General features: G+C 43.4%; 1 protein-coding gene across 2 annotated transcripts in view; it reads left to right on the top strand.

Moving 5' to 3' along the window:
- The window catches only part of LOC138516426 (cytochrome P450 4V2-like), a 1,267,862-nt gene that overhangs the window by 1,084,242 nt on the left and 171,383 nt on the right, over positions 1–12,237 (top strand). For both annotated transcript variants that reach the window (XM_069631546.1, XM_069631545.1), the window contains one exon: positions 932–1,111. In XM_069631546.1, the coding sequence (XP_069487647.1) occupies positions 932–1,111 (180 nt within the window). The remainder of the gene's footprint in view (positions 1–931; positions 1,112–12,237) is intronic.

A 12,237-nucleotide genomic window follows, 5' to 3' on the forward strand; every position in this document is an offset into this window, starting at 1 on the left:
CCTCTGCTTCTTTTGATTGGCTGCCTAGTTCCTTCTGATTCTTACAGGGCACCAGGCCCTCATCAACCAGTCTACCCCTACACTTGGTCTCCCCGACCTTCAGCCAATTCTTCATTTGCAATTCTTGGCCCCCTCGACCTTGCACTGCCTGTTTGGGCCTACACCCCTTTGAGCTGTCCAGCCATCCCACTCACTTAGCACATGGACCTTATTTTCCCTGCACTCTCTGCATTTCCTTGGCACTTGTCCACCTTGCATCCTCTTGGCACTCACATAACCCATGGCCCTTCCAACCTGACCAGCACTTCCTCCCGCCCCTCTCCCTCACACTTCTTGTTACTGCACTTGCACGATCCAAATGACACAACGCCTAGTAGGACCTTTTTTGTTTTTCTTCATCCCTCCCCCCTCCTGCCTTGTTGTGGATTGAAACATCTTGGTGTATAGGCGCATTATAAATACCCAACAAATAAATAGCCCAATGTCCTCCTTATGAGATTGGCGGTATTCCGGTGGAATTATCACCACTTTTTTTCAACACTACAAACCTCATTAAGAGGCCCAATGTATGATCTAACAAAATATAGAAATTTACAGAATAGAAGTCAGACTTCAGTGATTTCTAAAACATAAGAATATATGCCTCCCACAACTTGGAATTGAAAAAGTAGCAAGATAGTTAGAATAGATTTATGGAAAATGAGAGAAACTAAGTTGATGGGGGAAAGGATAAGTTTATGATTTGTGAATATAAGAAACTGAAAATATGACAGAATGAAGGGAAACCAATTATGTGCAGAACATACCTCTCATATATAAATGCATTATTTTGTGTACTTACGATATGCTAAATGTCTAATCAAGATTTACTTAGAATGCTTTGTTGATCTGCATGATGTCTTCAACAGGTGTATTGGTAATTTCCTTTTAGGTGGATATGATGTACCAAAAGGCGTGACAGCATTAATCATTCCCTCTGCCCTGCATAGAGATCCAAAATATTTCCCAGATCCCGAAGAATTTCAACCTGAGCGATTCTTCTCTGAGAATTCCAAAGGACGTAGCCCTTATGCATACATACCATTTTCCGCTGGTCCCAGAAACTGCATTGGTACGTACATAGTCATTATGTAGCTAATTTTCTCCTTGAATTCAGGGGTTGAATGTGTGCAAAACAGTATTTTCAAATATTGTTAAGTTTTTAATATTTGTTTGTTTTATTTGTGGGTTCTGCAATCCACATTTACCAGTGTTTGTTTTTGTCCCATAGTAAGGTTTGAGTTGGTGCATGTTGTTATGCTTGTCTTGGTGAGTTGAACAGCCAGATTTTCAGTTGTTTCAATTGTTTTCTGAAAGTTAGATGGTCTTGCAACATGCTTATTTCCTTCGGTATAGAGTTTCATAGTTTGCCTATGAAATGCATTTCCTCTGGAATTTCTTTTTCTTGTAGTGTTTTGTTTCTATTTGGACGTCTTTGCTCGATCTTAGGTTTTTTCCTGGTTGGTAGCAGTTGATTTTAGTTTGGAGAAATTCAGCTTCTTGTACGTGTAGTGATCTGTGGGTGATGCAGAGTTTTAAAGGGATAGCGTTTTTAGTGGTAGCCAGCATCATCTTCTCAGGCCTGGTGTGATATGGTCTCTTATATTTAGTCTAAGGAGTAGTCTTGCTGAAATATTTTGGATGTGTTGTAGTTTGTTTGTGAGGCATTCTGGCATTCCAAGGTAAAGTTTGTTTGTGTAGTCTAGTCTTGATAGCACAAAGGAGATGATTGTGAAGGTTCTGTGTGGGAAGTTGAGGTAGGGGAGTATCCCTCTTATTAGTCGCAGGAGATAGAAGCGATTATGTGCTAATGAGTTGATTTGTGGTTCTAGAGAAGGTCTGTTGTCCATGAGGATGCACAGGTGTTTTATCACTGGCAATGTTTCTGGTTGGGTTGCTATGCACAGTGGCCAGCTCAAGTATGTGTCTGCTGCCTTGTCTTCTGAAGGGGACATCATTATTTCTGTTTTGGTCGGATTTAGTTTGAGATTGTTGTTTGTCATCCAGGTATATATTTGTTGAGGGTGTTGTTTGAGTCTTGGAAGGAGGTTATCGTGAAGATGAGTTAGGCATTGTCTTCCTAGCTGTAGACAGTCAGTCCATGGGTTTGAATAGGTTTCATTAGGGGGGACATGCAGATGTTAAAGAGGAGCGTGGAGAGGATTCATTCTTCTGGTATGCCGCTGGTGACATTTTTAGTGTTAGATATAAAAGGCAATATGTGTGTGCTTTCTGTTCGGTTGGTGAGTCTCTGTATTAGTGTTGTGTGTTGAATTGTGTCGAAGGCGTCTGATATGTCCAGTAGTATGAGGGTCTATTGGCTGCTGTTGTCTGTGTTTATTTTTAGATCGTCCCATATGGAGAGAAGTGCTGATTCAGCTCCTCTCATGAGTCTGAAGCCAACTTGGAAGTGGTCGAGTGTTCCATTGTTTTCTACATGGTTGATTAGTACTTTGTATATGTAGTTCTCAAGGATTTTCGCTGGGTAAGGTAGATTCAATATAGATCTGTAACTGGTAGGGTCTTGCGTATTTCCTTTTTCGTTTTTCAGGAGGGATATAATGTATGCTGATTTGAAAGTGTTAAGTACTTTTCCTATGTTCAGGGATAAGTTCATTAGTAGTTGGAAGTATGAGGCTGGAATTCTGTGATTGAGGAGTTTTTTTGAAGATGCCAGGGCAACGTGGGTTACCTGGGGATGGTGAGGTTTGTGTCTTTTATTAGTTTGTTGAAACTTTCTTCGCGTATAGGTTTGAAAAGATTGAGTATTGTGGTGGTTGTTGGCATGCTGATTTCTGGCAGTTATGGGGGGGTTGGTAACGTGGCTTGCATCAATGGCCTGTTGTATTGCTTCTTTTTTTGTTCTTAGATGGGCTGTGATGTTGTCACATAGGGATTGTGATGGTACCATGCATTTTTTGCACGTGGTTGTGTGCTTAATTTCCTTGATGATTTTGAATAATTCTTTTAGTGGTTTTTTTTGCCGATTGGATCCTTGTAGTGTAATATGCAGTTTCGGTTTCAAGACTGATTATTTGTCATCAGTATTTGTTTTTGTGAGAATGATTATAGTAATTTCTCCATTGTTTTTCCAGTTTGCAATTTGTTTTTTTGGGTTCCCTCGGTTCTTTTCTGCTGTGTTCTGAGTCATTCTATTTAGATGGGAGGTGTTTGGTTTGGTTCATTCCAGTAGCTCTGTTAGCATTCCCAGGTCAAGACAGTTCCAGTCTCTTTTGTTAGTTGCAGAGAGTTTTATGTTTGTGGGCATAATGCGGTTTGGGATTTTGATGGTGAATGGGATCATATGGTCAGCCCTCCAGATAAGGTGCATATCTGGGCTTTTTATGCACTTAGTTCTTCTGAATACGGCTCCTTTCTTTTTCTTATTTTTTGTATTGTTTATTTAAAACTCCTGTGTTGGTTATTTCATCTAGCGAATACTTTTAGAGTCTATAAACTGTAACACTTGAAAATACATTAGTGTGTGTTTTTCACTTTGTTCAAATGCTTTGCTTTTCTGTGTTACAATGTTATTTAAGAATATTGCACCACTAAGTGCATTACAAATTGTTTTGACACTTTGGAAGTTTCCTTAGATTTAGCATTCTTACTGAGCCTGATTTTGTAAATTGGTCTAGTACAGTGTAAAAGTGTGGTCTAGCAAGGGCTGCATTTTTGTGTTTATCCCTGATGTCTTCATTGATTTTAATAGAGGCTGCTCCGCTGAAGTATAATGTTTTCAAATATACTAGTTATTTGCATAGGCATCTCATACTATGTTTTCTGTTTATCTCACAAGCACATCAATGGCATTTAATGGCTTGAGGTTTTTTATGCGTTTTAGTTTTATGAGAGCCTCTGAGCAAGCAGCTGTTTGGCATTTCTCATTACGAAAGGTTTTTGATGTTAAATTAGTAGATATGTTTGGTATAGTTTTAAAATATTGCAAGTGCTTGCATGTGTGCGTCTGTGTGTGAGTGCATGCATGCATGCAAGGGCACATTGCCTTGTTTGTCACAGCAAGGAATGGCTGGATGCATGCTCTCAATGTTACTTTTACTACCTGAGCAGATATAATTCATACATATAGGGAGGGTACAAATCTACCAGCAATTCTTTGATGGACTTTTACATACTTTGAATGAGACATTAGCAATCCTTCCCCCATCATCCCTTGCTATTATATTTTAAATGAGACCATGGCAACACTTTCCAACATTGCTGTATATATTCGTAGTAGTTTGACTGTACTAGCACCTATCAACAGCGCTGCTATATATTTAAGCACAGTGCCCTAGCTGCTAGCAGAGCTGCCATATGGGCCATTTAACTATTCACAGAAGGGCTAAAGCATATTTAGTGGCAGCATAACAAGATTTCTTAACAGGACTGCTATTGTGGAACAGTTGTACGAAAGGGTAGGGTAGCCCCTGAAGTGTTAAGTGTGGATTTGGGGCAAAATGCAGAACAAACGAAAAGGAGCAATCCACACTGTAATTTAGACATAGCAATTAATGTCCTATTTTTACTTATTCTTGCTAAGAAATGTTTATGTGCTCATATCTAGAGTCACAAGTAGGAAAATTACCGGAAGTATAGCTGGAAAAATATTGACCATTTTTAATGAATGAAATATATACAACATTTACAAGGATTTCAAAAACAAATGCAATAAATTATACATGGGCATGAAAATAAATTAGTCAAACACAGAAACAGTGAATTAAACAGAGCTTGAAAATTAAATTATTCAAACACAAAGATTGGGTACAAAACAGTGGATACACAAAACAATTTGGACACAAAAAAATTGAATACAAAAAAATAGAATACGAAAAATTCTCTGAGGTAGACTTAATATTGTTTATTCACAAAGTTAACCAAGACTGTCTATTCTCAGAGGTTTCTCTATTTTTTGTGTGTTTCCCGATCAGTATATGATCGTGTTTTGTAATGTTGTGGAACAGTACCTGAATTTTTTAACAGTGGCATTGTAATGACACAGTACCAATATGTGTTTGCAGTTTCAGTATGTCGCTAAAGCACTGAAGATTGGTGGACACTTTGAGAAAAATCGAAGTGATTTGCAATATTTTATGTCAGTTGAGGGGAATGGTGTGGAGCAGATGTAGTTTTTGTGTGTTATTAAGAGGCCTCCTCCTCTTTGGTTTTCTCTGTTAGAATGTATTAGTTTGGAATAGTCAGGTATGGATTTGTGGGTGATTGTTTTGTAATTGTCCGATTGCCATGTTTCTGTGAGGAAGAGCAGGTCAGTTCTGCCTTCTCTTAGGAGGTTGTACATTTCTGTTTTCTGCTTAGCCATGGATCTTACATTGAGTAGATTGCAGTGCAGAGTGTGTATTTTTTCTTGTTCTTTGCTGCATATCATTTCTCACAACTCAGTTGGGGTGGTCCTTGTTGGTATTTGGGTTCTCTATTGGGTGAGACTGTTATTTTCTGGTTGTGTAGTTGGGGCCCCTATCCCTTCGTTAAGGAGTTCAGTTGAGTTGAGTGATGGGTTTCTTGTTGAGGTTTGTAGTAGTCGGGTGTTTGGTTCTCCGTGTGGTCATTTTGCCAGTCTCTGGTTATGTAAGGGGTGTAATGGTTAGGGATTCTCTCTTATCTCTGATTCTTGTCTGCGTTTTTATGAAAAGGTCTTTGGAGTTGCTGGGTTCTGGGTGTTGTGGTTTCTGCTTTGTTAGTCTGGTGGGGCACACTGTAGGATTCATTGGGTTCTTAGTTGTGGTTTCTCTGTTTTTCCTCTGTGGTAGGATTACAGGTGGAGTGGTAGCAGGAGATGTATACTGTTTTTGTTCTTGTCTTGGTCCATATTTTTAGTCCGCTTAGTGGGAATTTTGAGTTGTTTTGCGACTTCTGATAGGTTGTTCCATCTCGATGGGGGTTTGATTTCATTGCTCTTTCTTATTCTGTATTTAATTCTTGTTTCTTTGTCCTTCTTGGCTCATGGCATATTTGCAGCCTTGATGTTTTGGGCTGTTGTGGCTTGGTGTTGTATGGTGGGGTTGGTCCTGCGATTACATAGATTTCGTTGTTTGGCTTGTTGCTTGTGCAGTTCTCGAATGTTGCTTGATTCTCTGTTGGTTTTTATCTGACTAGATGTGTTGTTGTGTTAAATAGTTTTAGGTTTGGGAGATTGATGTGGGCTTACATGTTATGATGGGTGCCTCCCTGTGGTTCTAGGTTTGTGGTGGCTTGCTTTGTTCCAGGTGTTGCTGATTTGTCCTTTGTTCTGGGTGTTCGTTACTCCGGGAATGACTTCTTTCTTTGTTCTTTTGGTAGGTCAATGCATTGTAAAACACAGTGGCGTGTGCCTTTGTTGTTGTAGGAATAAGGTGTCTTGCTTTTTCACCTCCGTATTGGATTCTGATTTTTGATATATTCCAAGGGCATGTGCCCTCCTGGGTTGCTTTTTTTCCCTGAGATCAGTGATAAATCGATGTGCTGCAACACACAGTGGTGTCTGACTCACTGTCGTGGTAGGCTTGTGGAGGCTTGCTTTTTTCTCTTCGGTCTTGGATTCGGGTTTGTGATATATTCCAGGGGCAGGTGCCCAGCTGGGTTGCTTTCTTTCCTTTTATCAGTGATATATCAATGTGCTGCAACACACAGTGGCGTCTGCCTTGCTGCAATTGTAGGATTGTGGTGTCTTGCTTTTTCATCTTGGTCTTGAGTTCGGATTTGTGCTACATATCAGGGGTGAGGGATGCCCAGCTGGGTTGATTACTTTCCTGGTCTCAGGAGTAAGTCGATGTGCTGCTACAGAATGTGAAAAGGAAGGACCATATACTTACACAGCTCACACAGGCAGCCTTTATATCTCTGGCAGGTAAAGGTTACCAAAGTTGAGTTGCTACTGGTCAAATGCTGGCATAATACTCTGGGCAATGGTAGTTTGGACCACAGAGTCGATGACATGGAACTGGACTATCTTCATACATCCTGGCAGTCAGGTCGATTTGTCACAGAGACTTATGACTGGGACCCTGATGTTCTGTAGTCCACTTCCTGTATAAGTGAATAGTGCTCTTTGCAACAAAATACTCCCAGGCCTGTCTTCACCTTTGGGTGCCTCCATCAATGTTCTTACTGGCTTTGACAATTATTGGCTGCAGATGTATCGAGGCACATCACTATCTTGCCAAGTAGTATATTGACTTGATCATGGTTGATGGCAGACAGTCACCTCTGGTTTATGTTGAGAATGCATTTCAAAAAGCAGTAGCAGATTTGATCAGGCGGTTGGCTTGAAAATCAAAGCTTTCGCCTTCCATATAAAAAGAGTGTAACCCATTAATTTATTTATTTCATTTGTATAGCGTGCATACAACCCGTAGGCATTGAGGCTCTGTTGCAGGTACAGAGTAATAGTCAGGCTTATTATGATACAGGCATAGTTACAAACAAGCACATGCTAAGAGGTAAAACCATGTGGCAGTTATCATAGAAATACAAAATCATATATTTCGTAGGTATACCACCAGGTGGCAGTTATCCTCAGAGCAGGCAGTTGGGTGGTGGGACAGAAATTCCTAGCGAGAGGCTAGATGGCGGTAATTCAGGTTTAGGTGAATAGTTGAGTTTTTAGTGCTTTGCAGGAGATCCAGTGAGATTTCTCTGCCCTCAAGGATGGTGGGAGGTTGTTCCAGAGCTCGGCAGCAAGGTATGGGACGCTTGAGCCTCTTGCTTTGCATCTTTTGATTTTGGGCACCAAAGGTTTATCTATGTACGGGGTTCTAGTGGGTCTGGAAGAATGGGCTTTATCAATTCCTTTGGCTCGGTATGGTGGTGCTGTGTTGGACAGGCACTTGTGGGTTATAGAGAGGGTTTTGGAAATGATCCACTCCTGGATGCGGAGCCAGTGTGCATCTCTTCTAGCTCTCAATATGTGTTCCCTTTTCGAGATGTTCAGGGCAGCTCTAAGGACATTGTTCTGGATTACTTGAAGTTTGAGTAGGTTTCGGGTATCAATCTTTGAGCCAATGATTGTACAGACAATGGTCAGGCAGTTGTTTTTAGTGAGGGAAGGTCCAGCTGCATTAAGGACCTTGGTTGCGTAGGCTGCCAAAAAGGCAATGGCACTTACTTGTCTAGTCATGGTAAGTGATGCATCTAGGTAGACCCCTTAGGTCTTTACTGTGTTAGAGACCAGCATTGAGCAATTGTCAATTGTGAAGGCATAGTATTGATTGTCAAGGGTCTTTAAGCCACTTGGCGGGCCAACAATCAGGATTTCTGTCTTGTTGCTGTTGAGATAGAGGTGATAGGCTGCCTTACAGGTCTAAATTGTAGAATAGATGGAGTTAAGGGTGTTAAAGTCTTCTATGAAGTTGCCTCAGAGGGGGATCAAGATTTGAGTGCATAATTTGTGTAAGCTATGCCGAGGGAATCTAAAATGTTAAATAGGGGTGTAGTAAAAATATTTTAAAGAGTGGGGCGATGCAGGATACTTGTGGCACACCGCCAGTAATGGGAGAGGGAGAAGCGTTGGTGATCTCAGAGAACACTCTCATCACTCTTCCATTAAGGAAGGATGCTATCCAGGCAGTGGCTGAAGGTGAGAAATGAGCGTGAGTGGTGAGGTGCTCGCAGAGGATCTGTTGGTTGAACAGGTGGAATGATGCAGAACAATCTAGGAGGAGGAGGAGTGCAGACTTGCCTTCATCCCTGATCTCATCTCATTGAATTTTTAGATAGAGAAGGGCAGATTCTGTGCCGTGCCCAGGGCGGGATCTGGACTGACGCTTTCCTAGGTAGTGATTGTCTTCCAGGAACTACTGGACTTGTAGGTAGGCAGCTTGGTCCAAAGATTTTAGGAGGAATGGGACGGTAGTGATTGGCTTGTAGTTAGTGGGGATGGCTGGGTCTAAGGATGTGTTTTTAGGAGAGGGAGTACCCATGCTTCCTTGAGGCTGGCTGGAACAGTACTTTGAGCGAAGGCTGTGTTTATGATAGCTGTGGTGATGGGGGTAGGTATGTCGGCACAGTCTTTGACGAGGGATGCAGGGAAAATGTTGCCTTTGCATTTAGAGGGTTTTAGACTGTTAATCAGTTTGGTGACATCGGTTTCAGAGAGTGTGGGAGGGAGTTAAGTAGTTATTGCTGGAGGTCAGGGTTACTGTGTTGCATGTGGCTTGTTGAGCTGGGATCTTCCTAATCAATAGGTCAATTATACCCAGGAGTGCCTCTTGGATGCTGAAGCAACAGGTCTTGTCTTTGATGATGGTTGTGGGGGGAGCAGCTGGGAATTCAAGTTCTCTGTAGATGGTGAAGATGTACTTTGAGTCTGATTTAGCATTGTTGATTCTAGTGTTGAAGGACATGGACTTGGCTGTGATTATGGCTGATTTATATTGTTTGGCAGCTTTGGCGAAATCCTGTTTTGCAGCAGTGGTGTTTTTCTTAAGCTAAGTTAACTGGGCATGTCATTTCATGGTGCTTAGTTTTAGTAGGTCAGGTGTAAATCCTGAGTTGGAATGTCTGACCGTCTTTGCTTTGTGTGAACTTGTTCGTTGAAAGTGGCATAATGTTTTCTACCGCGCACTATCACCGCCAAATTGATCCCCTGGCATTTAGAGGGCTCTGAAAAAGGCAGACGACACAGGGTGGGTTAATAGAAATAATTTAACCGGTCTATAGGCGGTCAAGTGCTCTACTCGCTGTGCCACTTCACTGTAGCCTGTCAAGTGGCACAGCGAGTACAGCGCTCGCTTTGACATCCGTGCACAGCTTGCTAACACAAGTTAGTGATATTAGGGGGGCTAGTGTGTTCACTGCCTTATAGAGGGTGAAGTGTAAATATCCACAATTGAGGTGAGGTTTGAGGTGAAAGGGGGCTGAAGACATGGAATGCTGATCAGGGGTAAGATATTGGAGGTCATTACGAGTTTGGAGGCAGCCATGGTGCTAATAGCACCATGGCTGCCTCCAAACCCGTGCCCGGGATCGTGGTGTCGGAATGGGGACTTACCGGGACATTCTGACCCTTGCGGACCCGGTAAATCCCCATTCCAAAAACCATTCCCCATTCCCATTTGAGCCCCCACAGGGCTCAATGGGAATGGGGAAGAAGCTAATAACGAGCCCGTTATTAGCTCCCTGGTCCATTAACGGGTCCCGCTAAGGGCGGCTGGTAAAACCAGCCGGCCCTAGTGGGACCCGCTAAGGGACCTCGGAATGCGGTGGTAGGAGATTAACGGCACTGGCATCCTTACCGGTGCTGTTAACCCCCTACCGCCGTACTCGTAATGACCCCCCTTGTCTCTTGTTAGCTTCTGAGAGCTCCTTGAGACAGTAGGAGGAAAAGCGTTTGGTAATGCTTGTGGTTTGTTTGGATGACATGATGATCAGACTATGGACAGGGTGTGCTGGCGCTGGTGGAGATTTGGCAGTTGTGGTCTGCGATCCAATCCAATATGCTGCCTTTGTTGTGTGTGGGATTGGTGATGCATTGAGTGAACCCAAGTGTGTTGAGTGCATCTGATAATGATTTGGATGGTAGGTTGTTTGGGTCATGTAGGCCCAGGTTGAGGTTTCCTAGTAAGATTATTTTTGTGGAGACTTTGAGGTTATCCTGGAGGATATGAAGAATATTTTGCTCAAGCTTGGAGAAGTGCCAGGAGGGCAGTAGATAAGGTGCAAGGTGATAGTGCAGGTAGGGATGGTGAGAAATTTAGTGAGAGTTGGTTGGTATTTCCATCAATTGAAATGTGAATTTGTCTAAGCGGGATGGAATCTCTCGCAATCATAGCGACTCTGCCTCCCCTGGAGGTGGGTCTATCATTACGAAGGATATTATATCCTGGGGGTATAGCTAGGGCTAGAACAAGGCCAGAAGTTTCATGGAGCCAGCTCTCTATGATGGCTAGTGCGTCAAGGTTGACCATGGTGATGAGGTCATGGATGTTAAGTGCGTGGGCAGAGAGGAAACAAGCGTTAATGAAGGCACAGGTCAAGAAGGGTTGAGTGCTAGTGGACAAGCCCTGATCGTGGTTGGTGGTTTGAGACTGGGAGGTTTGGAGGGGAGGCACGGTGGTGTTTGGTTCTGATGGCAACTACAACTATTGGTGAGATCCCTGCCAGTAGTGGGAGCAGGAATGGAGCTGTTGGAAGTCTGGATTTGAGGAGGATGGTTGTTAGGGAGGAGAGCTTCTGCCTTGTGTATGGATTTCGGGATGGGCTTCTTGTAGGTATGGGCTACGCAGTGGTGAAGTGTTGGATGATGTGAGCGATGTGAGATTCTGCTGGGAGTGGGGTGGGGGACAGTGGCTGAGTCCAGGCTTGTGTGGAACTCTGTTGTGGGAGTTTGGTGGAGAAGAGTGCACATAACATAGTGATAATGTTGCATTGAATAGGGGTTGTTGTTGGAGATTGTGAAGCAATAGGAAACTCAGCTGGATTGTGGCTGGTACGTGATCTGAGGCGTGAGTTCCGGATGATGGTACCTAGGGCTGTGGTATGGGCTGAAATATTCTCAAGTTCTAATATGGCATTAGAGTAAATGCCAGGTGGTGTACTGCCCGCTGAGCTCTCAGGCGTATTCTTCGAGGGGGGAAGTGTGAGAGCACAGAGGGCAGGCACTGATTCTCATTGTGACTTGCCAGCATTGTGCATGTAGTACATGCATTGATGCACGTGCAAGGTCGTTGAGGGCATGAGGAACCACCAGTTCCTTTAGGGGAGAGAATGGGAGTGGCTGCCGTGTTCAGGCAGAGGTTGCTCATGGTTTCAGTGGGACAATGCCTGGTTTGAATACTGGCGGGCGGCCTGAGAATTTGTTTGGAGATCACCTTTTGAATTGGGCGGGGCACCCCAGTGTGCATGAGCGCTCGTACAGTAGGCTGGGGATAGTGGTTTAGCACGCTGGGCTTGCATAGTGCTGATCCAGTTTGCGAGCGAGGACGGGGAGGCTGTGCAGGTGTGTGCGGCATGGAAGCCGGGCATCGGCATGGCCTTGCTGGGGAAGCAGTACAAATGGTTACAGCGGGCAGTCCTTGTGCTGAAGCTGGGGGTCTGTACCAGAATGGCCTTGCAGCAGCATCCCGGCCACACAGCTTTGTCTGACAATGCTGCATGCAGGCTAACTCCTGCATTTGTTGTGAAAACACCAGTCAATGGGCCTCATTACGAGCATGGAGGTAAAAAAGGAGTCATTACCGGCATGATGGTAATAGCGTGTCT

The sequence above is a fragment of the Ambystoma mexicanum genome, chromosome 6q (genome assembly GCF_040938575.1).
Source record: "Ambystoma mexicanum isolate Mex_15411 chromosome 6q, UKY_AmexF1_1, whole genome shotgun sequence".
Lineage (NCBI taxonomy): Eukaryota > Metazoa > Chordata > Amphibia > Caudata > Ambystomatidae > Ambystoma > Ambystoma mexicanum.